The sequence below is a fragment of the Halichoeres trimaculatus genome, unplaced genomic scaffold (assembly GCF_033239565.1).
Source record: "Halichoeres trimaculatus isolate MK-OKI-2021-1 unplaced genomic scaffold, fHalTri1.1 fHalTri1_scaffold_11, whole genome shotgun sequence".
Taxonomy (NCBI): domain Eukaryota; kingdom Metazoa; phylum Chordata; class Actinopteri; order Labriformes; family Labridae; genus Halichoeres; species Halichoeres trimaculatus.
In genome coordinates this window covers 18,569,728-18,596,430 of record NW_027437189.1, presented here as the reverse complement: position 1 = coordinate 18,596,430, position 26,703 = coordinate 18,569,728, and the positions used below count along the sequence as shown (strand labels likewise).

At 40.1% G+C, this 26,703-nt stretch overlaps 1 protein-coding gene across 4 annotated transcripts in view; it reads left to right on the top strand.

Annotated features, from left to right (window-relative positions):
* Positions 1-26,703, top strand: part of kazna (kazrin, periplakin interacting protein a) — a 243,954-nt gene that overhangs the window by 187,994 nt on the left and 29,257 nt on the right. For all 4 annotated transcript variants that reach the window (XM_074681989.1, XM_074681990.1, XM_074681988.1 and 1 more), the window contains exon 5: positions 22,134-22,325. In XM_074681989.1, the coding sequence (XP_074538090.1) occupies positions 22,134-22,325 (192 nt within the window). The remainder of the gene's footprint in view (positions 1-22,133; positions 22,326-26,703) is intronic.

The window sequence follows — 26,703 nt, the reverse complement described above, 5'->3', positions numbered from 1 at the left end:
AAAACAGAAAAACAAAAAAAACAAGTCAGTTTTTTCGTTTTTTTTTTTATTTTTTTATTTTGTTTTGAAACAGAATAACGAAAGAACGAACCATACACGGATTAAAAATCCTATTATAATTCCATTCTCTCATATTCAAATTTTAATTTCAAAACAAAATCAAAACAGTGAAAAATAGACCGTTATTTGTTTTGAAAACAAAAAATTGAATAACAAGCCGTTATCCATTTTTGGATTGTAAACGGAATGAATGAATGATACCCTGATAGTTACCGAAGCACTCCATCCATCTGCTCCTGGTCCGGCCCCTTTGTCAATTATTAGAACCCATTGTGACCCATGAATCAAAAAGTTTGCCCACCCCTGGTTTGAAGGTTTTTAGGGGTTGCCCATTTAGAAGCCTAAAGGCTCTGAATGATATTCATTATCCTGCCTGCATGACGTATTTTAAGGTGCTAAAACTGTTTTATCACATCACCACTCCTCTCTGGGTAAACTTGCATTTAGGGACCTGCCCTGCAATCGTTACTCCTTTGCTGCAGTTTACAGTCGTACCAGGACGAGTCTGTAAATAACTTTACAGCCCCATGTGACGAATAACACAGTCAAATTTTCCTTCATTTCTCTTTCGGTTCTCCAGGAATGGAAAGTCGCTGAGTCATCTCTCGTACTATGATTTGCAATTGTAAACCATTTGTTACTATCAAAGACAAGTGACGTTCTTTAGAAACCAAGTCAAGCAGGTCAGCCCTGCTCTTCACCAGCACTAAAAGCATTTTTTAACAATTTCAATGAAATTGCCTTTTGACTGCTAGAGGGAAACAAAGTCCCACCAGGTCAACAAGGGGATTTTAATAGTGTAGTGCAATTATCTGTCGAGCATCATTTGGTTCTTATTACATAAGGAAATGGTCATAAACTCAAACGTTTGCACATTTTTAGATCGAAAGGTCTCCCTCTGCCATCTGGCTGTCTCACCAGCCGTAGTACTCTGCACAGGATGGGAAGGAATAAAAGATGGTTGTTGTAAAGCGGAGGGCTGGAGGATATTGCTGTCTGACATCAAGGTGGCGTGGTAAAAAAAACTGAAATGTATTTTTGAGAGTAAAGGCTGAATTATGTTCCTCACAAACCCAGCAGTACACAGAATGAGCTCCATTTGAGAACTTCAGCTGTCTCCTCCCGATATAACCCACATCAAAAAAACTCAAACCATCGCTTCAAAACAACCCAGCCAGTTGCCTTTTCATGAAAGCTGCTAATTTTCTGTGTATCAGATTAGGGTCGAGGAGGCAGCAATCCACTGTGAGCTGCACACACACTCCATGAGTGGACATATTCTGTTTCCTTTGTCCAAAATGATTAGATGGAATGAGCTTATTTTCTCTTGTCATACAGAGGGCCAGATATTGTACAATGAATGATTTTGTTCATGTTGGATCACTGAAATACATTAATCTCTCTTCCACCCTTATAAGCTCATTGCTTATAGCCCATTGATTTGAAATTTAAAAATGCAAATCCCCCTTTTTGTGGTGTTATTGTTGGGCTGAAAACATGTTTTTGGCCAGCAGGGCTTTGCTTTAGCTCCTGTGGGCCTTGTAACTAAGAATAGCTGATTATTGATAATCCAATAGATACGTTACAAGAAGTTAAGTGTTTGATCAAACTGTGATTCCCTTTGTCCAGTCTAGGAGCATCAGCATGAGCATGTCCTTTCATAAAATATGCAACATGGTCATAAGCTGGAGCATGCACCTATTTGATTGGGGCTGAGGGAAATGTACAGAGTGAAAAATGGCAGACATGTTTGCAGACAGGCCATTAGACCTTCTTGGTTATTGCAGTGCTGTTTATATTCTGCACATCTGGTAGTTGAGTGCAGTCTGAGCTCTTAGGTGTGCCCTCTAGAGGTGTCTGACTGTAGCATGCATACACTTATCATTTTATCAGCACACCTGTGGGGCCTCATTATTGTATTTAAATATTTTATTGTATAGGTATTTAAATAATATTTTAAATCAATAATATATAAGTGTGATATGTTTTTCTACATGAGAAAGTGTTTCTTTGCCTGAAAAATTATAAACGAGGCACATAGAGGTCCATGTCAGCAAAGACTGCTATTTTATTCAGGTGTATTTCAGAAATAAAATAGTTGAAACAGTGTTTAACAAAGTGAAGTTCTGTGACGAGCCTTTTATCCTGGTGTTTTGGCATTTTTCTGACCAATTCTGTTCATGCACTTAAGTTTCAAACATTACATTTTATGGTCTGACTCATTTTGCTGTTTAGAAAAGGTTTTATCTTTGTCCTTGCAGACAGATGAGCAGAGCGTCATTAATGCAGAGGCTTATCACTTTTGTTTAAAATCAAACCCTCGCTGGTCGGCCTGCTCACACACACACGCACACACACAGACACACACCATCAATCCTTCATTCACCAGCCTGCCTTTCACTGCTCATCACTGCAAAGGGGAGCTGAATAAAACATGCATACAGCAAGCGTGTGAACAGATAGCAGTACCCCAGTTTGAACTCAAGCTTAAGTTTGTTCACTAAGTTTGCACACCAGACATTTAGAAAGATGCAACTCAGCTTAATTCAACAAGGCTTAAAAGAAAAACACTATGAAATGTAAACACATTCAGTTAATGGACATTAACAGTGAGCTGTATTTTAATTCAAAAACTGTCAACAACCTGTGTGTTACTTTTGAGTTAACTCTTTATTTATAGATGAGGGTTTTACTCTATTACTCTGTGTGACTCTCATGCTGGCTTTAACCTTGAAATGAAAACAACCACAAAGATTTTTTTTTTCTTTTTTCTTTTGACAACCTCACAACAGCACTTCTCCTCACTAAGTGTCTCTAACGACACTATCTGTTGCTTTCATGATACCCTAGGTGTTATTTTAAAGGTATACAGTTACTGAGACCCTCAGGCAAAGTAACAGCTGGCAGACCTGTTGCTGTGCGTCCCGCTGGTGTTAAACTACAAACACATTAACACTCACCTTCCTGCAGAGCAACACCTGAGCAGAGCTCCTCCCCCTCCCCCTATCTCTGTGTGTGTGTGTTTATGGATGTATGAGTGTATGTTTAAGTAATGTGGGAAAATCCTAGTGACAGCCTCAGCGAGCTCCTCCTCTTCCTTCCCAGTAGACCATTTGAACTGAGGGGTGGGGCTAGGTGTACTGTATCACTGAACCTGTGGGAGGCAGTTTGAACAGGTAGGTTAAGAGAGGGAAAAACTCTTCGACAGCCTCTGGATGTATTTCCTGGTGTCAGCTGAGCCGGTTTTAAGTGGAGGGATTACAAACATGCTCATTTTTTGAATCAGAGTTTGTTTGGAAAGGAGGAATCTTCTTGGATTTCAAAAAACACCTGACAGATCCTGGAATCCCTCGGAAAACTCCCCTCAGAGGAGGGGATGAAGTCAGACGGGGAGCAGGGAAAGTCTGGTGAGTGAGTAGAAACGTCAAGTGCAGCTGGACCTCCATGCCTTGGATGACAGCTTCATGTGGGCTGAAGTCCTGCACTTTCAAATGCTACACTGTAAAGAGAGGAGAGCAGCTTGTTCAGTGTCTTTATTAAGATCACAGAGAGGAGATACTCTTTGATTTTGACAGTGAGGTCTGACATATTCATGTGTTGGCAGGTGTCATTTTGGTACGTGAGTAACCTGTTATGCTGTAGAGCTGTTGTCAGACTTTACACACTGATCCCTCAGAGGTTGTTATTATCTGAACAGATATTGATTATTTCGCCGTGGATTGTTTTCAGTGTTAGTTTGAGCTGTGACTTATTCCCTTAACTGCTGCAAAAGATCATACTGGTAATTTAGGGAACCCACATTTGTCCTATTAAACTAAACACTGAAAAGTTATGTGACGAAACGTTTTCTCCGTTGTTCCAGGACAGATGTGCCTCTGCAGTTTTTTTTCTGTGGGTGAGTGGGGGTTTGCTCCCTGTCAAAGACAATATCAGACTGTGAGGTTTGTCTCCCAACAACAGTGTTTTTATGGTCAAGTAAAGAGGCTTTGTGTTCTGTTTCCATTGTAAACACTGAGGTCTGGGTCTGTTGGCGGCCTGAATCTTACATTCACACATTTCTTTGTTGTTGTTGTTGCTGCTGCATCAGCCAGGCTGGTTTGCTCTATTTTCACTGAAAATCTCCAACTGTGAGGACATTTTTCCTCTCTACTGTTTTGCCTTCAAATACCTGCAGTTTATCTCCATACTGGTAGCTCACCTGCCCTTCAACCTTGCTCTAAAAATAGCCCCAAGCACAGAGGTAAAAGTTCACATAACAAGTGAGATAAAACCTGTGGGTTTTTGCTCGCTGCATGTTGTACAAATTCCACATGCTGGAAATCCAAGAAATGCGGCACAGCAGTCGTCTAACTGTGCATGTTTTTCTAGCAGGTCATTTAAATCCTCCAAGCTTAACCTCAAGGTGTGGTTGTGACACAATTAGTGGTTTGTAAGCAAAACAAACACCTCGAGGCTGTGGATGGCTGTCTTTGCCATCCCAGGCGTGGTTATGCAGCTGCAATTGTTCTCTGTTACGTCTCCCAGTTTCATATTTCGGTAACGGTCATTTATGGTCTGCCTTTAAACACAAACATTGCACAGTACTAGCAATATCGTCTTTGTAACCACAGCTGCAGATAATATATAATCACAGCTGCTGTTGATGATATCCAAGCTGAACAACAGAGAAATTAGCTGTTCTTCTTCTCCTCTGTGATAAATTCACATCAATCCACCCGTTTCTCAGCCTGCCAGTCAAGAAGTGACACCCTAAATCATTTCAGATTAGGTTGCTCCTTTTTTGTCTCACGGCTGTCACTCAGACAAAAAGCAGTGTTTTCAGATGAGTGACGTGATGTCAGAGGAGGCTTAACCCTGTGGATTAACACCTTCTGTGAACCCGGTCGTAAAACAGGAGCTTGTTGTGGGTTTCCACAGGACAGCCTGTTACCGTCTGACTGATGTGTCACACTCAGGATCCAGCTCTGTGCGTGTGCGTGTGTGCATGTGTCTGTGCTTAATATGCACATGCTCACACACATACGTCCACTTTTGCATATGTCACTCACCAACGTGGAAGCATCTGTGGTTATTCCAGCAGGCTCAGTGTGACAGTGTAATTGCGGGAGCAGCTGAGTTCAAGCCTGGCTGTGTAATTGCCTTGTTTCAGCAACTGGGCTGCAGGTGAATGCTGCAAGCATCTCCCTTGGGTGCTCGCTTCTTCTCAGGGTGGCAGACACAGACAATTTGGGGTGTGTTAAAGTTAATCTGCTGGTTGTCAGAATCTGGTAAGGCTACTATAACTAACATGGACAGCACCATCTGAGATTTGATGCTATATGTTGTCTCTGTATGTTTTTATTAAGGCTGATTGGTCTTTAATATCTATTCTTTCCTTTTAAGCAGCTATTTAATCAAAGAAAAAAACAATAATTGGCAAACACATCCTTCTGTTTTAAACACTCTGTGCTCTTTGAACACATACAGATAAAAGATATAACTTGAAGTCTGTAGACCTCTGAAAAGGTATCTCATATGCTGTAGCAGAACCTTCTGTCTCTGTTTTATTTTAAGTTTTCACACTAAGTATTTTGAAATCTGGCGAGAAAGTTTAAGTCCACAAACTGCTTATTTCAGTTCCAACATTTGATTGAGTATTTCTAAATGCAGCTATGTGTTTTTGGCACTTCCATACCCCGATATGTCTGTGAAATTACTGTGAACTTGGCTCAGTGTTTTGTAGTTGGCTGTGTGTTTGTTTTTGGAAAACAGAGTCTGTTTGTTGATGTGAGCTCACTGTTAGTTTGAAGGAGCTCAGGGTTTAGTCACAGGGGTTAGAAGGTAGAAGGGAACCACACAGGTGATGTTTCCATGTGTTGTGTGGTGTGTGTGAAGACTCATCTACAGTTTGATGAAATATCCATGCTGACACAGTGTGTGCCCTTCCATTTGGCCTGGCCTAAAAATAACAGCATGGTCAGCCTTCAGCACCAAAGGTCATTTCTCTACTCTGTACACACAAACACACTTGCCTTGTCACACAAGCATAAGCACGCACACACACCACACACAAACACACAGTCATCCCTTTTTTTCCCATCAGGTACATGATCCATTATGCTTCAAATATGCCTTATATTAACTTTGAAGAAGTTTCCCCACACTTTCTGTTCAGCATTTGTATTTCTCCTGTTGCCTCACAAAAAGTTGTAAGTATTAAACAAATTGATATTTTTCACCACATTAACACAAAAAAGTACTAAAAAATTGGTACAATTGAGTATTGATGCCAATTGCAAGGTTATGATAGTTAACTTAAACAAAACTAAAAATGAAAACTAAAATTTAAAATAGATTGCAGTTAACTCAAACTAACAAAAACTAGAAAAGAAAACAAAAACGATAAGTAAACTAAAACTGTATCTTGTGTTCACAAAACTAACTGAAACTAGCCAAAATTTTAGACAAATTTCCCTTAGTTATAGTTTTTGACAATATTAATGGCCTTTAGGATTTAAATTAATTTGACACATTTTCCCAACTAATTTTACGACAGGTTTTCGTCAGTTGTCAGTGCCGCACAGCACCATCATAGCGGCGTATAGGGACGAGCTTGTTTACTGCACTGACTGGCTGTGCTCTGTGCGACGAAACGTAGTGGAGCATAAATTAGAGCATCTTTAATAGTTTTACTGCATGTGAGTCTGACTTTATTGTTACAGAGTCCAAGTTTCTTATTATTTAAGCTCATATTATATTGTTTTGTATAATTTATGTTTAAATTATTTTTATTGAATTTATGTTAACATTATTTTTATAAAATGTATGTTTATATTTTTTTATATTTTGTTTATATTATTTCCTTGTGTTTAAGGCAGCAGCCAACAGTTCAGTATCAGCATTGACTGAGCAGTGAGCACTATGTTGGACTTGAAAATAAACAGTATTACAAAATATTTACTCTGACCTTTCTGAATCCTGCACCTGGTTAATAAGGTATGAAAAAACTGAAACTTAACTAATACTAAGCCTTGTTGCAAAAATCAAAACTAAATAAAAACTAGAATGCCCCCTCTAAAACTAATTAAAACTAAACTGTAGTGGGAAAAAAAATGCCAAAACTAACTTAAACTAAACTATAATGAGAAAAACAATGCAATCCCTAATTGCAGCACTGCACATGAGGAAAACTAGCTAAACATAATAATACAAGTTGCCACAATTGAATGGAACCATGCTGAGAAGCCTGTGGACACAGATGTTACAAAACAAGCTGACTGCTTGTAGCTTTTGTTTAACCATCCAGCAGACATTTTTCCATACTATGACTAAATAATGACATGTTTTTATTCATATCATAACACCAGCACAGCCCATCAAGTATAACCACGGCAGCAGTAATTGCCATGCCTGATGTGACCAATTAACATGCTCATCATGTTTTCTTCATGTATAATCTGCCTGGACTACAAGCACAAACCGGGGTGTCTATCTGCAGGAAGCACCTTAGCAAAGCCCTAAATTAGCAGTACACCAACTCGTTCAGCAATGCACACATAAGTAGTCATCCTCCATAATAAGCAAATAGTGCAAGGTTCTGCAATTACATTGTCCCAGAATCGACTCTGTGTTTATTCTGGCTGCATCTATTTGCCATTAGAATGCTGCTAACAAAAAATAATGAAGGGTAATAAATAGCACAGAGCTAATATCACGGCGGGGGAGAGTTGCCAGCCTGGACCTTCATTATCACTTCTGTGGACGAGTTGCCATTTTGGCTCATTTGCAGTTTCTGTCTAAGCCTGTTGTGTTTTAATGGCTCTATCCATCCATCAAAGTATCAAGCAGAAATCTTTCTGGCCTTCCAACAGTCTGTCCCTCATGACCTGAGCAGCACCGCTCCAGTTTCATGGAAACTCCAATGCTAATCTCCATAGTGAAGAAATCCGAAAAGCTGTCCGCTTTATCTGTCCATCTGCAGCCTGAGAAGACAGTAATCTCTCTGTTTGAGTTTTTTCTCTCATCAGAGACAGGAGACAGACTTTAAAACAAACACAATGTTTGGATGGATTACTGTCGACTCTGCACAGGAACAGGCTGTGAGAATGAAAGCGAGGGCTGCTTGAGTGAAAGGATACTAAAAGTGAAGAGGATTGTAAATCTTTCAGTGCTTATTCACTTACAAATTTAGACCTTTCACAGGGAGAGAAGAAAATCTGTAATTTTTGTAACTATCAAGTTCTAGTAACTTCATGGATGTTTCAGAAGAGCTCTACTGGCATCTTTCTGGGAACAGAAATGCAAGTTGTGGCGAGTGTGGCTGATACCATCCTCAGTCAGGCAGGACTGCCATAAGCCAGCGGACGCAGATTGTTGGGGAATGCGGCTGAGATTACTGCCTATCTTTCTCTTTGATCCGTTTTCTGCTCACTGTCGAGCTCTGTTCTAACCCCACTCTCACACAAGTTCAGCCCCCATTACTCCAAGGTCCTGGAGCATGAAATAGGCTTGCCAGCATGTGGATGTCAGATTCTGTGATGTTAAAGCATAGACTTCTTGATCGACACTGGCTGTCTGGGAGGGAGGGAGTCATGCGGTGAGTGACATCCCCATTTAAACGCCTTTGATGTGAATTAATGCTGACGGCCTCATTCTCTGTAGATCCCAGGATGTAGCTTATGTAGTTATAACATCGAGTCAGGCTTTAAAATCTATCAGGGTGAAAAAAGAGCCAAGATAATTGATGGCTGTTTATTTGGAAACAATCTACACGTTAGTCTCATCAAATTTAGGATGTGCTGCTCTACTTTGATGATGTTTTATACACTCTTTCAAGTAATGAACATCACACTGGGAACAATGAAATCTTATCAGTTGTTTTTCAGTGGACCAGTCCATAAAAGTGTCTTGTTCCAAGTTATCTAAAGACAAAAAATAAGGTCTGATTTTTTTTTACTGTTTTTACTGTTTTTACTATGTTAAGTACAAATAAAGGAACAAGAAAAAGTTGCTCAAAAAAATATTTTTCCATAAGCAGATTTATTCTACTTATTACAAGCAACTCAGACGTCATTTTTGTTTTTAAGTAACTTTAAACAAGACATTTTTCTGGACTGATAAGTTGAATGTGGCTCAAATTGAGTATAAACAGATTATTACTTGAAATAAAACAAAAACACTTGATTATTATTTTTTTTTTGCAGTGCATGATCAGAAAACAAAAGATTTGGAGACATCAACTTTTAAACATAGAAAGTATGTGAAATTTTAATCAGTTTAAGGACAAAATGTTACAATTATATGTTTCCTTCATCAGACAGATGCATGGAGGGAAGTATTATAGAAGGAAGTCTTACACGCTGTCCAAGACACCCTCATCAAGTAGAGGAGTTCTCTTTTCTGCAGTCTGAAAGACCCCATACTGATTCAGGCTTCCTCTAGGTTTTAGAAACATCTCATAGTCCCCTTTATATAATCCACCACTTTGGAGCAATCATGAGTTTATTTGAGGCTAAAGACCAAGGGGACCAGAGGCTTTCCTACCACTGGTGCGCTCATCAATAAATTGCAATCTATTCCCATAAGTGTTATCTTGAATACCAATCTCTTTTCATCACTGTCTGTGTTAATACAAAGCATTAGATTCTGATTCCTATGATAGAGTGCCCCAAGGCAAGGTGTTGTCCTTTCCCCCCGTTTTTTTTCTCTCTTTTAGCTGTCGTCAGGCGTGACCCCGTCATCTCCTCAGGCGATGCAGGGAGATCGCTCTGCTCATGAGAATTGACTGGCTAATCCAGAGCAAAGCACTCCCAGACAGAGCAGACACTGCAGGCAGCCTTCATCAGTCAGAGCTCAGGCGATGCTACCGACATGAGCCGCTGACGAATATGCTATCAATGGACCAGAAAGATGAGTGTGTGTGTGTGTGTGTGTGTGTGTGTGTGTGTGTGTGTGTGTGTGTGTGTGTGTGTGTGTGTGTGTGTGTGTGTGTGTGTGTGTGTGTGTGTGTGTGTGTGTGTGTGTGTGTGTGTGTGTGAGAGAGAGACAGATAGACAGGTACATGCTCTGACTTTTATTAATGACTTCAGCATCTCTTTGGAGATGAATGGCTCGATGAAATGTATTTTTTTAACTGCTCCTGAATTAGGAGACAAAAAAAGCACATGTGCTTCAATTTTATGAGGACCTGCAACCTTTAAGTGACATGTTTCACCTTAAATGAAGACTTTTTACCGCTCATTATATCCATGGCACTTATACCTGCTCTGCTGAAGACCAGAATATCCGGAATAGAAGAAATCAGAAACAGACAGTTTTCAAAACTTAAAGGTTATAATATGAATATTTACATCCCATAGTAGACTCCTATAGTAGACCTGTACTCTCTAGTTTGTTGGTTTATTGCGTTATATTATATAAGGATAAGGAGTAGCTTTGTGGGATATAATTTAAAGGTCCCACATTATTCTCCTTTTCTGCAGTTTAATATGGATCATTGATGTCTTCATGAAATGGTAGTAACATGTTTTGGTCCAAAAAGCCAATAAATCAAGCACAGCAGCATTGTTTCCAGGCTCTCATAGCCGCTCTGTTCAGAACGCTCTGATTTGGTGGGCGTGACCTTCATATGTAAATGAGCCACCGCTGATACCACCCCGCTCTTCAGCGTCACTGAGAGCGGCGCCACGAGCTCCGAGTGCACAATGTTTAGACAACAGCGAAGCTCGTTTACAGTAACATTACAGGCTAAAACAACAGGCTAACCACAGCTAAAGTTAGCATCCTGAAGCTAACACAGAGACAGGGGAACACTAAGGAAAAGCTCTTACATCTGCTCCACAGCACACAGCATTTAAAATACTCACATTTCCAGGGTCCGAGGTTTGTTGGGAGATGGTTGGTAATGCGCCTGGATTCAGGACCAGTCTATTCGCTAGCCCTGTGTTGTACTGTCGGAAGTTGGAAAAGCAGTCAGCTGTGAAGTGACTAGCACATACATGCACAGTTTTACTGAGTGTAGCTGGCACATTTCCTTGATAAATGAACTCTAGCCACTTAGTCTTGTCTTCTTCTGAGATGGGAAGCTTGTGCATGGAACTATGTGGCTGTTTACAGCTAAAAACAGAGCAGCTCTTCAGCTTTCAACAGCAGCGGGGAGGGGGTTTGGGGGTATCTGCTGCGGTGGACCAGTCAGGTCAGACCTGCTCATGATGGATCATAAAAGGGAATTGCTGACGTCGGCAAATCCTGGAAATTCCAAACAGCTTGTTTTAGGTCAGGATTTTACATTCACAAGCACTACAAAGTACAGGTTTGGTCATTAAATATCACATTTTGTGGGTTGGGAAGAAAGCCAAAGACCCACAAATTTCACTAAAAGACTTAAAGTGATTTTTGCATAATATGGGACCTTTAAACATAATTTAAATCCACTGTGATGAATTAGGCAAGTTTCAGACTATGTTCAAACAATTGAATTAATATGCAACATAACAACATGCAAACATAAAAAAAATTTCAGGAGCCTGTAACTTTATATAACCCAGGAAACACAGAAGAACCAACATTTTTGAATGTGCATTTATAGAAATAGGGATGCACCATCCAACTTTTCTGGTATCCATACCTGGGCTTTAAGTATCGACTGATACCGATACCGATCTGATGCCAGTATTTTATAATAACCTGCATGCCCTACTCTGGGACAAGACTGATAATGTGTTAGATAAAAGACAAAAATTAGTTTATGGAGTTACTAAAGTTGATATTCATTTAAACTATAAAATAGTTAAATGTTTACCAGCAGTTTGTTAAAAAAAAAAACATGCTTCAGATTGTGCAGCAAAAAACAAAGAAAGTGCATCAGAGGTAACATTACAAATCAAGTATCCAAGAGCGCCCATAAAAAAAGAAAAGGGAGAAAGCTGGTTGCCTGGATCAACATCATGGATCCTTCCCCACTAATACTGCTCCAGCTTTGAGAGGCACCAATCCACTGATACCTGATACCGGCATTGGTATCAGTGCATCCCTAACTAGAGTAAAATGAATGTTTTCTCACAGCATCCAAGGCCAGCCAATACATGAAAGTTATCCTTTGTATTGTATAATCACACTACCTCACATTGTCCTCCTCTGTCTGTGTTTCCCCCACTCTACACACATGAAAGTTATAAACCCTAAAAACAAAATCACAATAACCCTTCTTTAATTTATGATATTTGGTGTAGGAAACAGTTAAGCCTGCATCAGAAGTAAGGTGCTCTCAGGAGGCCAGTGGAAAAGTTTCAAAGTGAAACATCATTGAGGATTCAGTTTGTTAGGTGACTTTTTGTGTCGTGAGGACAAACGGCGTCCTTTGGGAGTGAAAGGTCAGATAATGGCTGCTGTTTGTGTACATGCCTGCAAAGGGCAAACATTAATCAGTATCCCATCATGCATTCAGCTATGTTTGGCTGTTTGCATGTAACCATCTGAGAATGTGTGCAGGTGAATCTTTCACAGAGAATATTTCAGCTGAGTTTCAATACAAACACCTAATTAAAATTCAGTCCATAGTTGTATTAGTATTTGTTTCTGTAAAGAATCTGAAACATTGTGTGGGTTGAATTTCCAACATCTCCCTGAGTCAATTTCCCTACATAGTAAATTGTGTATAAAATCTATGAAGTTCATTGGAAAAAATCATTACTGGGAAATGAAACCACTTTGGGAGTGCAGTAGCCCGAGGGCTCTCCTGCTTTGTTATCTATGGAGTAACCCTGCTGCTTCTCATGGACTTCAGTGATGTTGACACATTTTTAATGTAGTGAGTCCCCAGGTGACATGCACTTATAACTTTATTTATATCCTGAAAGTTTTGGAGCTTTGGAGAAAACATTGAGATTCTGAGCTGAAGTAGCCAAAGTAGCTGCTGGGGTCCCCACTACAAATACATTTGTACTGCATATGAAAGATATCTTGCAACACTTGGATACATAAACATAGTTTACTGCATTCTTTTAGATTTTAAATTATCACAGACCCAGGACATGGACAGGACATTGTGCAGTTTGTTTGGTAAAGTGAAGGCTCAGAGCAAACATGTGTTATTCAACAGATGAATGAGGCTTTTGTTTCTGTTGAAGCTGCTGCAAGAATTTTTTTTAGGTTGATAGTGGCATCAACCTTGTCTTGTTGACAAAGTCTATATTATTCCCATGCTGTTTTATTTTTTTCCTGTGTCATTCACTGCACATCTTTTCTACAGAAATGTAAACAAAGGCAATTTGGTAGTGTTCGACCAATCACCTTGCCAGGTTCTGACACCGGCAGCAGAAACAGCCACTAACATTGTTGTTACAGAAATCATCAGGCTTGCTACTAAAGGTCCTGTTTTCTTTTGTATATCATGAGGTTTTTTAACACATGCGCCTAACTCCTAAAAGTGATTTCAGGTGTCATGTAACCTGCGTCCCTGAACTCAAGTGGCTGACTTAACCTTGACATTTTCCTGCCAGCTCCTCAGGTACCTTCCTAGGAAGAGTCAGGGTGAGGAGATGTGTGAACGCAGAAGGTTAAAGGGAGACTCCGGGATGGAACAAGTTGGGTCCTATCACAAGTTTTAGGGCAGAAATTACCCCTACAGCAGTGTTTTTCTGCAGCAGAAGCCCAGGGCACACGCAGCAAAGACCCCCTCCCTGCTCCTCTGCCGGTTTCCTCTGCACTCAGACGGGGCCAATTTTTACTTGACCAAAAACACAAACAAACGGACTCCCACCAAAAAAATCTGTCTCTTCGTCCTGGCAGACTACCTGCGTTTGTTTATATCTGGCACTGATACACTAAGCGGCGAGCGCCTTGTACCCAGCTGTGGCTCTGCAGCGGTGGTAGCACCGATTTACGCCACGATGAGAACTAGAGCCTTATTTAGCGGTGTTTTTGTGTGAAAATAACGCGCTGAAAATGTTCTAAATAAAGCGTGAATGCAGACCAATATCAGATTTTTTTCGGTTGGAGTCCGTTGATTTGTGTTTTTGGTCAAGAAAAATATGGCCCCTTCTGAGCGCAGAGGAAACTGTCTGACGAGCATGGAGGGGGTGTTTGGTGCGAGCACTCTGGGCTTCTGCTGCACAAAAACACTGCTGTAGGGGTAATTTCTGCCCTAAACCTTGTGATAGGACCCAACTTGTTCCATCCCGGAGTATCACTTTAAAGTCTGGTAAATGCTGCAAGATAGTGGTTAGGGTGATCTCTCTGCTTCACGTGCCAGCCTGTTCATTTAATGATGCTGCAAATATTTACATTACACTCAGCATTCACATAAAATAAAAACCTGTCTTCAGAGCGTCAGACATTACATAGTGGCTTTCAATAGTGTCCTAATCTTCCCCTCCTGGTTTGACAAACAGGTTGTCCTAAAATCTCCTAAAACTTCTGGAGATGAAATGGCTACAAAGAAGTGTCAAACATAATTTCTGTCTTGTTGATAATCAGGAATTAACTTCTTAACCTGGCTTTAAGGATAAAACATCTTACACATCTCCTAAAGACAGAGTACATCATTATGAATCTTAAATCTTGCCCTGAAATAAGAAACTTTAATGTGGAAATTTGAGTTTAGCACACCATAGAAACAAACACGGCTAAGAAGTGCACTGTGAGCTCCTCTGCTGCTCCTGGTTCAGTGTGATTAACACTGGAGTTCCCTTTTTTTCTCTGTCCTTATCACCTCTTTTTTTAATAATGTCAAAAATCTACAAAAATGTGTATTCCATTAATTCAAAGTACATTCAAAGGGTTTCCATGAAGGGTTAATCATTTGACCCAGCATGGCATCTGTGAATGGGTTTCAAAGAGAATCTGTTTGAGTGTAATTATTCAAACAGGGCCACGGATGAGCTCTTAAGTCCAAAACAAATAGGAGGATGTGGGTTGTTGCCTCCTGTCATGAAAGCACTTGCTGCTTGCATTCTTGACCCTAGTTGCCCTTTCTTTCTCTTTTTGTTTAACCCATTCCTGATGTAGGTTGCTCCTTTTTTTCATATTTCATATCTGCAGAAGAAATGATGTCAGTGAATGTATGTTAGAAGAAGCCAGTTTGGTCGCACTGCAGCTGGTTTGCCATCTCATGATGTGTTTAATGTGCTAAAGAGAGGTTGTTTCTGCAATATATCTGCTGCACTCACATATTTTCCCTAAATCATGTAGTGATTGTATATTTCTTATCAAGATGTATAGGGAGAGTTATTGTGCCTGCCCTATTAATGGTAGAATCTTATGTATAGTCTCCATAGAGTGCATAAGTATTGTGTTGTAGGACTGCTCAATACTTCAGGCTCCACAATGTCCTCACTCTGCCAGCTGGCTGAATAAATTTTGGTGGGAACAATTGGCCCGTTAATTGATTTTGTCTCCAGTAACAAGCAAAAGTTGAACCTCACCCCATCTTTTCAGCCTGAAAAGGGAGAAGCAATCTAAAAATTTCTCCCCTCTAGACACATACTGTCACTCCCTATCAATTTTCAACCTCCAATCCCGCTCCAGCCAAGTCCAATTTCAGCTGCCTTGTGGCCACTGGACTCTTTGACAGATTCTTGGACCTTTCACAACTTCAGTTTCTGAAAACGTCTGTTTGGTTGAGAGACTCTGAGAATGTCATGGCAACAGCAAAAGGCTTTCATATCAACATATAGGATCATTAAAAGGGGCACCTTATAAAGAGTGCTCATTGCAAAGGCCAGATGATCTTTGCAGACCTTGAAAACTTAGGTTTCAATACCTACAGTGAAATCTCACGGTGCAAGAAGAGTTCATACATTACACGCTTTTTCATACTTGAAACAAAGGCTATTTCTCACCTCAAAAGTCTAATCTCCTCTTTGCCACATTAAATCCAGGAGAGAGGATGACAAATTTTGCATCTCCAGAGAAACGCTGATATTTGGAAACCATTTTACGACTGGTTTCCACCGTACCAAAAGCTGTTATACTAAGGGTTTCTGGTTATTTAGGAAGACAGTTTCAGCCATTTTGCTTAAATCATACAAATCGGAAATGACACTGATCAGATTCATAATTCACTGTTACCAACTGCATGTCAGCTGATGCATGGCTGCTATTATGCAAATGCACACATTTAAGCAGCCATTTACATCAGCGGCCGAGGATGGAGATTTTATTTACTGTTTCGATGAATCATAATAACTAGAGGCGAGCCTGTTTGGGGAATTGGAATAGGAAGGAGGCAGAGATGGAGGGAGGGTCAATGAATGCACATATTTTCTGCAGATCGAGTCTGAGATGAGATCAGTTGTCATTAGCCTCAGTTTAATCCCTGTGGTACTTCACAGTTGCATAAAACTTCAGTTGGAGACACATTAAGCCCAGGCTATTAAAAGAAACTGGCTGTTCACAGTTTTATGGATTCTTTTGTTTCAGAACAGGAAAATGCAAAAACAAAGCAGCTGGCAAAACCGCTCAGCTGCATTCAGAGTTTATATTATTAATGACATTTCTCTTATCATTCACCACAATCAGCCTCATTTTCCATGTATGTGTGGACGAATATGAAGAATTTGATTTGGGTCTTCAATTGCTCTCCTTGAACTAGACATACTTTAAGAAATACATTGACTCCATTGGGTGACATTAAGGTGCCATCACTTGCAGACTTACAGATGAATTAAAATGAAAATAACAAAATCTTGATTTTACAGTCTTTTACTGTTCCTTTTTACAATCATCATGAATTGGATTAATAACTGCTTTCAAAACAGACTGAAATTAACAGTGATGTATTTTTATTGCCTGTAAAAGCAAAGCAGACCATTAGAGAAAAGATGTATATTGTCTCGATTGTGATTTTTAATGCTACCTACCTCCTGGTATCTCTGTGGTAGCTTCACATGATTTACAGAAAAAAAGAAACTTATTTTTCATCACACTGCTGTTTTAGGAAACCCTTCAGCCTTTGCCTGAAATGAGGTCTCTCTCTTTAAGGCTTCCTGTGCCCCAATCCACCTTCCAGAGCAGAGCTTTGAGTAAACCTTGGTGTTTGAGGCCCACCCCTCAAACATGTCATGAAATAGTTAGGAAGTCCTTATGCTATGACCTTATTTGAGCTAGTGTTGTCATGATCTCATGCTAATTTTAGAACAGACTGAATGCAGCAGTTTACAGACAGATTCAGCGCCCCCTCTTTAAAGCTTTTGTGTCTTGCATGATATTTTCCTAGACAACTAGCGCAGACTTTTCTCTGCTACTTTTTGGCGTATCAATAAGAATAAATGTGTTTTTTTTATTTTTGGATGAAAAAAATTATTTAGATTATTTTTAATGAACTGTAATACCAATTTAATGGAATCTGTTTAGTAATTTATCCACATAGATTTTGCTTTGGGATCTGAAGCTCTCCTTGCTTTTTACTCTAACTTTACAGTCATAGTTTCTATCATTGTTCAGCTACTAAGATGTTTTTGTCAACAACACTTTTTTTGTACAAGATTTTTTACAGTAAGATTCTATTTGACAAAAAAGACATACAGGATAAAGATATCATTCTGGAAAAAAAGAAAAAATCAGTGAGGAGAAAAATATCAGCTGCCTCTGTCAGGCCGTGGGGAACAGGTGGTGATGGAGGCTGAGCTAACAGCACAGAGGGAGCAAACATCCGACCCTGATACATCCCCTCATCCCTGTGAGTACTGAGGTTGTGATGGCAACCAACAGACTCACAGCACTGAAAACTCCAACACAACCTTGTGTGTTCACAGTCCTTCACACTGAAAGATTCCTCTCTTTTTGTCCTTTTCAACTCTTTTTGTTGTTTCTTTATGAGAGGGGGAGTCCAGAAGTGTTTGTCATTCTCTGACTTTTCTTTGATTCAGTCATTTTTTTTGTAGAAAAAAACACTAAGTGAGCATTTAACATGCACTAGAGCAACTGTTTTGCCATGTATACTTTGTTTTGTCATTAATAGTTGTTTCTTTATTCTTACAGAACTTTCCACAAGCAATGACATCATCTAACAATTATTGTAATAATTGCCAAAAAAATAATAATCTGATATAATCTGTGGGCAGAAAAATTGTATACCATGAGACTGAATGTGTTGGTCTTTCTTACTATGGAAAACTAATACATGAAATATAAAAAAAGATATTGGCATAACTCACAAATGTGATTTTAGTTACAAGAAAGCCATGATTTAGATATACAGTCATGCTTGATAATGTGCATCTGACTTTCCGTGACACAAGCGTAGCCGGGGGGATCCTCCATGGGAATTAGCTGCACACAGTCCTGGAGGGGAGATTGCACTTATCGGAAAGCTCCCACTCTGACTGTCATTAGTAATGCAGCACATGCATACACAGCCCATGCTTGTTGTCGACTGAGAGGCGATGCTGACATTAAAAAATAGCTGTCTTCACTCCCCACCACCTTAGCCGTCCTCCACTCCTGCCTGTCTTATCTAGAGTGCTCCAGCAGTGTGCCTGTCTGCAGAGGGACGGAAAAGACAATAACATATCCGTTTCTCTCTCACTCCCTCCATTAACTACCGCAGCAGACTCAGGCAGCTAATCTTGCATTCTCTATCAGGCATGCTGAGAGTTCTCTTACTGGTGACGCAGAGCATTTTGATCCCTGAAAAATAGTTTTTCATCCGAGACCACCTGGTTGTTCTGACACATAACTGAGCTACCGGCACAAAGAGTTTCATTTTAAAACACAGCGGCAGAGTGAGAATGTAAAATTTAATCTGCTGTACTGTAGCTGTTATGCTAACCCATAGAGGTTAAATGTAGACACTTTGTAGAGATGTATGCAGGAATAATATCATGTACTATTAGGAAATTTGTTTTATATGTTATAGAAAATAGTTTAGCCATGGCAGATCATTTTATTTCATCTATTTATCACCATCTTTTCAAAGTCAATCAAATGAAATTATCTGAATGGTGTATTAATACGAGAATTTATATGTTTATTCTTACTGTGTGGATAACAGACTGGTACTTTTTGACAGTTTTGAAGAAACCAAGTAAAAGATACTGCTTAAAGGTGATAGGGATTTTTTTTCTCATTTAATTGAGATTAAAATGTAGAAAAGACATGGAAGGACACATTACTTCATGTACACAGGGAATCACAATTTCTTTCTTCTTGGCATGTCCAGTTGGGAGACAGGGGAGGCATGAATGTCTCTCAAAATCTGCTTGGCAACCTCTATGATTGGCTATTTGCCTCGTTATTGAGCAGGCTGCTGGTAGCTGACTTTAACTAAGCACATGGTTTAAAAAGGATTGGATCCTTAGGTATTGGAGACAGAAAAAAAACTAGACCTCCCCCAAGCATATTGTGATAGTCACGCAACACTTTAGTCCTACTTTAATGTTATACTCCGTTTCAGGAGAGTGTCTGCTACAATTTTGTGTTAGTTGCAGGTTTGTACGATAATTTTTTGCCTCACAGTGTTGAATATGATGATGACCCAGTACATGTTTCATATTCTGGATCTTAGTATCCAGAGTATTGCCAGGATCTGAATTGAACTTTTATTGTTTTGCAAAGCAATCTGACCATTTATTGTGGCGTTACACATATGGTGAAGACGGCCCTATCTCACAATGTTTAAGTATCCTTTAAAAAAGTCCTGGATCCAGACAGTGATCCAGATCACCTTCAAAATTTAATCACTTGATCCTTATCCTATTTTGAACATTTCCTGAAAATTTCATCAAGATCCATTAGTTAGTTTTTGAGTTATGTTGTTCACAGAAAAAAACAGACAGACTCTTCCAAAAACATAACCTCCTTGGCGGAGGCAATAAAAGCGCATATTTTAAACATTTATGTGTGTATTCTGTAACAGTTTCTCTCACTGTGCCACCTCAGTTTATAAAGTTGGACAATGGCAACCATGAGTCATACCTGTCTGTGATTGTTGCAGTTAAAAGAGCTGTTGAAACATCAAAAACGTCCCATAAATGCACATGAACTTATATGCTGATTATACATGTGAGGTACAGGTTACCACAGCAGTAACTGCAGGAGTTAGACTGTATTTCAAAGTGTAATTTTTCACCTGTGTGGATGGTTTTGCTTTTCAAACTAAAAGCCTGATTTTCGCTGTCCTTGTCGTCTATTTATGGTTCACTGTTCTCTCGCCTTTACGCAAACAATACATGCAAAATGAATGAATAATTAATCAAGTCTGTGACTAGTAAAGGTTTTTTAAAGACCAATGAACTGTATCCTGCAGTGCGTTGTTTCTTGAACAGGCAAGCTCTTTGGTTTTCCAATGGTGCTGTTGCTGCCTGAGTTGCTCTGTAAAATGTGGTTCTATTATCAGGTCCATTAAGTATACCTCTGTGTAATGACACTCCACTCGCCTACGTTTTCCTCTCGCCCCCGTCTCCTAATAACCTCTTTTACATTTCATTTTCGTTATTTGGCGGGCAGCCCTTTTTCTCAGCCACTTACATTTAGTCAGTGAGCACAAATTAGAGTGCGCCAAAGCCGCGGGAAGCAGGTGTACGTTTTACAAGCAGTGAACTGTCGTGAAAGGGTCATTTTTTTTATTTAAATGCAGAATCTGTAGTGATCCATGTGGTGCCGTATGTATGAGACCAAGCCCGCAAATATCTTTCATTTTGATTTGTTTTCAACGCCCGTTGTAGCGGAAGACCATCTCTAGCTCCCCTGTGTAGTCCTGAAATCACATATTGGGAAGAGATGGGAGTATAAAAATGATGAAAGCAGAGAGAAATGAACTGTCAGTGTCATGGCAAGATTAAAGAGATGTGCTTCATTCACGTGTGAGTCAGTGTAAAAACCTTTTGAGCTTCGATTAGAGCTCATTTTAGGTAAGAACATTTTGGACTGCGTGATGAACTGTACGGCTGAAAAAAAAGGTTTTTTAAAAAGACATTTCAAGGTCTAATATGACTGATGATATGATGCTGTGGTTATGAAAGACACCACAGGGATTCAGTGGAGGCGTGAAAACAACTGTTTACTTAGTGAGATCATTAACTGAATCAGCTCACATAGTTGGACCTTCATATAACTCGCTTTTTTCACACTTTAAACAAAAAATCACACACACAAACACACATTCAAACGTTGTTGGAAAGCTACAGTTGTCTACATTCAGTCTTTAATCTGCCATTTCCTTTCACAGTATTTTGTCATACTCGGTCCCCTATTCTTGCATCTCCCATTCATCTCTGATTGATTCCTATATTTTTTTAGAAAGTAATTTTGAATTGGGCTTGGATACGAGTATGAAATGTGATTTATGCCAGGCACTTGATAGCAGAGGCCCCCCCACCCTCTGCCCCCAGGATGCATGAAATCGAGCAGAATGACTGTTCTCTTCCTTATATAAATTACTCTCCATATGCTCCATCAAGACAAACACATTCTGAGCGCAGAAAAGGCTTATTTTTAGATTAAATATTTCCCCTGACAGTATGCGTAAGAAATCGAAGAGTGTTTTTTTTTCCCTGTTGAGGCTTGTTTTATAAACGCGCAGTCCTCTTTTTCCTGCTGGATCTTTGCAAATTCTTTGAAAATGTTTTCAGAGAGTCAAATTGGAAGGAAAAATCCATTCTGGATCCAGCGCTGTTTTCATTTTATTGTTTGCTTCTTTGTGACAACACTGGGGAGGAGCTTTTGAAAGCACTAGTCTCTTCATTTTAAATGCAAACAGCCCTTCACAGAGCAGTTTCCACAAGCAACTTCAAAGACAAATTTCATTAAACCTGATATTCTTGTCTCTGCTCATCTGCTGGACCTCACCTCCCCTCTGTGTTCAGGAGTGCTGATGGTACTTAAGCGCTGCAGTTATCAAATTAAGTCCTCCTGTGATGCTGCATCAACTTTGCATCTCAGACAGAAGTATTTCTGTAGTCATGCAGCAAAGCAAACACATCTGTTAGGCTGAACTCCAGTTTGCACATGGTCTTCCTCCTGCAATCAGAGCCCTCTGCACTCAGGCCTCACATCTCATTTACTGTTGGTGCTGCTTGGCAAAGACACAGAGTTATCCTGATGAAACGTTTTGTTGTCAGTTTGCTGTAGCATCCTTTTCGCTCTGTGTGTTGCAGTCCTGCTGCGTGAGGAGGTGGCTCAGCTCCAAGAGGAGGTGCACCTGCTGCGGCAGATGAAGGACATGTTGAGTAAGGACCTGGAGGAGACCCAGGGAGGCTGCTCGGCCGACGTGCTCTCCGCCACCGAGCTCCGCGTGCAGCTGGCCCAGAAGGAGCAGGAGCTGGACCGAGCCAAGGAGGCTTTGCAAGGTGAGGACTTCACCACTGATCAGAAAGAAACACACAAGACACTCATCTCTCTATACTTCCTCTGTTTTCCACTCTCTATTCCTGCTGCACTTTCCATCGCAGGGCTTGAAACCAGGGCATAGTTACTTTTCCCCTTGATGTCAACATAGGTGTATGTAAAATGTTCTATCTGCTGCCCATCAGCTCCATTATAGTTTTTTGGGAAATCAGATCATTTTTTGAGGGATCGAGTGCAGAGACTGATGCTTTCAATAAAAAAAAACTCTATTCTGCAGGAAAATGACAATACTCCGTTCAAACTCTGCACTGCCCTCACTCTGATTATATTATTTAGCAATAAACCTCTCAAATAGAGCATGACTATGCATAGAAAAGTTAACATGTCTATGCAAACTTTGAGTGAAGTATTTAAAGGTACATCTTAAAAGTCAGGTTTTGTAGTAGCTGAAGTAGTCGTACTGTATTTTTTTATTCAGTTATCATACATTAACTAACAGTGTGCATGAAGAGGTAACTAAATAGGAACAAACTCTTAATGTTTTTATTGTATTTGCCCCTGCAGTGGGAGTCAGGCACTTTTTTATAAGAGTCGTATCTCCCTGTCTGGAGCTTTCCTATCAAAGCCTGTTGACAAAACTAACACTTCTAAATACCAAACACCAGTCACTGTTTCTCTTACTGTTGTTTACACTTCAAATTTTTTTATAATCATTTTAATATTTTTTTATAATCATATTTTTCACTGCCCTCGTACTGTAGAATCAGAAACACAATTAGAAAACTGATAACATGTTTGGCTGTTTTTATTAGGTACTGCTGTTATGATCAGCAAAACACAAAACTGAACATTTGTGGGAAAAAAAGATCAGAACCCAGGACAGACTGCTTCACTTCACATCAGGCAGTGATGTGATTCCTACTTCCAGGACAATAATAATAATAATAATAATAGTAGTAGATTATGTGAAAAAAATGGATAACTAGTGAAAGGTAAACCTCTCTGTTCTCAGCCAGACACATCAGTCATCCATCAAGCCTGAATATAAAACAAAACACTGGGTGGAGGTCACTTAACTCTAATCATGCAAGAAAGGATACCTTGTTGTGATGTTTTGCTGACTGAAAGAGCGCTTCATCACCCATTAAACTCTGAGTGTTTCTCATTTTGGGGCTGTTAGATGCTGCTTTGATCTTCACACAGGACTGCGGGCTCTTATCAGTTAGGTGGGACTTGTGTGTGGATTTGAGACAGTTTGAGGTAGAGGAAACAACTAAAATAAGAAGTACACTGATGGAGAGACATAGAGAGAGAGAGAGAGAGACACTTCACAGGAAGCATCTTAAAGGTCCCATATTCTGCTCCTTTTCTGCAGTTTAATATGGATCATTGATGTCTTCATGAAATGGTAGTAACATGTTTTAGTCCAAAAAGCCAATAAATCAAGCACAGCAGCATTGTTTCCAGGCTCTCATAGCCCCTCTGTTCAGAACGGTCTGATTTAGTGGGCGTGACCTTCATATGTAAATGAGCCATCGCTGATACCACCCTCCTCTTCTGCGTCACTGAGAGCGGCGCCACGAGGTCCAAGTGCACAATGTTTAGAAAACATTGTTCTCGTGTACTGTAACATTACAGGCTAAAACAACAGGCTAACCACAGCTAAAGTTAGCATCCTGAAGCTAACACAGAGACAGGGGGGACACTAAGGAAAAGCTCTTACATCTGCTCCACGGCACACAGCATTTAAAATACTCACATTTCCAGGGTCAGAGGTTTGTTGGCGGATGGTTGGTAATGCTCCTGGATTCAGAACCAGTCTATTCACTAGCCCTCTGTTGTACTGTCCAAAGTTAGAAAAGCAGTCAGCAGTAAAGTGACTAGCACACACATGCACAGTTTTACTGAGTGTAGCTGGCACATTTTCTTGATAAATGAACTCCCCTCCCTTCCAGCAGCGGGGAGAGGAGTGGACAGGGAGGGAGTTTGGGGTTATCTGCTCCGGTGGACCACTTGCTCCTCATTGGTCAAAAAAGGGTAATCGCTGACGTCGGAAAATCCCCAAAATCCAAACAGCTGGTATTAGGTCAGGATTTTACATTCACAAGAACTTCTAAGTACAGGTTTTGTCATTAAATATCACATTTTGTCCAGTGGAAGAAAAGCCAAAGACTTACAAATTTCACTAAAAGACTTAATAAAGTGATTTTTGCATAATATGGGACCTTGAAACTTTCCAAAGGTTATTGAGAGGAGAAAGAAAAAGAAGTGTACATGCCAAGTGTAGAAAGTGGGACTTGATTTTTTTAGAGGTTTTTTCATCTTCTTCCCATTCCCATCATTCTTCATCACAGTCAGAATAAATGCGCATAGTGATAAAAGCAATTGTGTTTCCTGTCAAGTAATGTTTAAATACAAGTTTGGTGCATTCATGTACAATGACCTTCCTGTCTGTTCCTTTAAAAAATACATTAAATCAGGCGGGCTCCTTGTGAAGGGCTTTGATGATGTATTTAATTTTACTTCAGAATAGATGACATAAGGATTCAAAGTACCAATTCCTCTCAGTTAATGACTGGCAGCCACCGTATTTGGTGCTCTGCAGCTGCTATATGCATGAGCCTATGTCAGATGTGACTTGACTTACATTTTGCCTTCATACAGACTTTGCTCAGGGTAAAGTAATGAACAAGTTCTGCCAGGCGGTGCACAGTAGATTGCAGGGCATCAAGCAGAGATGTCATCAGTGTGGCACTGAATCATTCTTTTCAGTGAATTATCGCCCGTGGAATGAGGCACAGCACAAAAACCACCATTTGGTATCAGACAAACGCATGACGTGCTGTCAGGGGATTTTGTTGCCGCGACATTTCACTTGACACTTGCAGCCTACGCTTTTTTGGGGGGAGAAAGGAACAAAACAAAATGGACTGGGGCAGAGTACAATACAGTAGACATCAAATAGACACTTATCTCTTCTGTGGCTGGATGTTTGGCTTTCTGAACAGGCTGCACACAGGCTCTTGCAGTCATGTGTATGACTCAGGCCTGTTAATGGAGGCCAAAGCCTACCGAGCCCAGCAGGCACTGACAGCAATCAGCGACTAATGAAAGCTTTATAAAGAAGGACTTTGGTGAGCTTACAATGTCCAGAAACGTTAAGCAGGGAGGATTTGCTCTGCAATTAAGATGGGGTTTGTGGGAGGGCAACAGGAAATTGGCTCTTGTCATTTAAGTTTGTGTCGGTGGGAATAAATTCTGAGACGTAAAGGGATGCTTTTCTAAACCCTTGTAAAACGTCTTTCCTGTTTCATGCGTTATAACTTTTTCGGCTCTTGGAGCAATGTTTGGAAGAGCTTTGGAGCAGAAGTCAAGGTTCAAGTTGAAAATCTTTATTTGTATGTTGTGTTGAAAGCAGCAAGATTAGTGGATTATTGATTTTCTTTGTTGTGATTTTTCTGGTCCCCAGATGCCCTCTCACGGTTGTCAAGCTCCATCACTAAAAATACTATTTCTTAAGACTGCCATGAAAGAGCAGCAACATCAGCTAGCTTTCTGCTCAAACACTCTTGACATGTGTTGAGCGGCAGATACAGTGCCTTTTTCAGAAATATTTACAGCAGAAAGTAAAGTTACATCTGGCCATAACTCCAGTGTAAAGGTGTGTTTTGATGAGCACAGTGTGCAAAAATAAATTCTGACTTAATGCAAGTCAGGGAAATGCCTGCATGCTAAATAGATGTGTAAATTAGTACATTAATAGATGAGCTTTCACGGGCATGCAGCCATCAGGGACAATGTGGAGAAAATTAAAAAGGCAAAGAGGGAAAAACCAAATGTTTATGCAAAACAAACAGGCAGTAATTAAAGAAATGTACAGTGAGGGTAAGGTAGCGTTTCTCTTCCTCATACACATCAGGTGATTATCAGCAAAAAGTATTAGAACAGTGATGCAGCGTGAACCAAGTGCACAAAGGCAGGATTCACAATGTTTCAGGGAAGAAAAAAAAAATCATCACATCGGTGCTTGAAAAACAGCTACAAAAGGTCATCCACAACACCTGAGCTGGTCCAGGTTTTTAGTCAGAAGTATTTATACCTGTTTTGAGTGGGTGCAGCAAAGGGCAGGGCAGAGAGCTGGCTATGACATCTGAAGACGAGACGCAGTGAAGTGTAGAAATGAAGATTACAGTGCACAGTTTTTGTCCTTTTTGGAAGTTAGTTTTTGGGGCTGTTTATGCCTTTAATTGGAGTGGACAGGATAGTGGATAAAGCAGGGCTGCCCACTCAAGGGCTTTTCTCAGGGAACACACAACCTAGACCACTGGGCTATATGGGTGCCCCAGTTTTTGTCCTTTTTAAAAAGGTGAGGCTGACTTC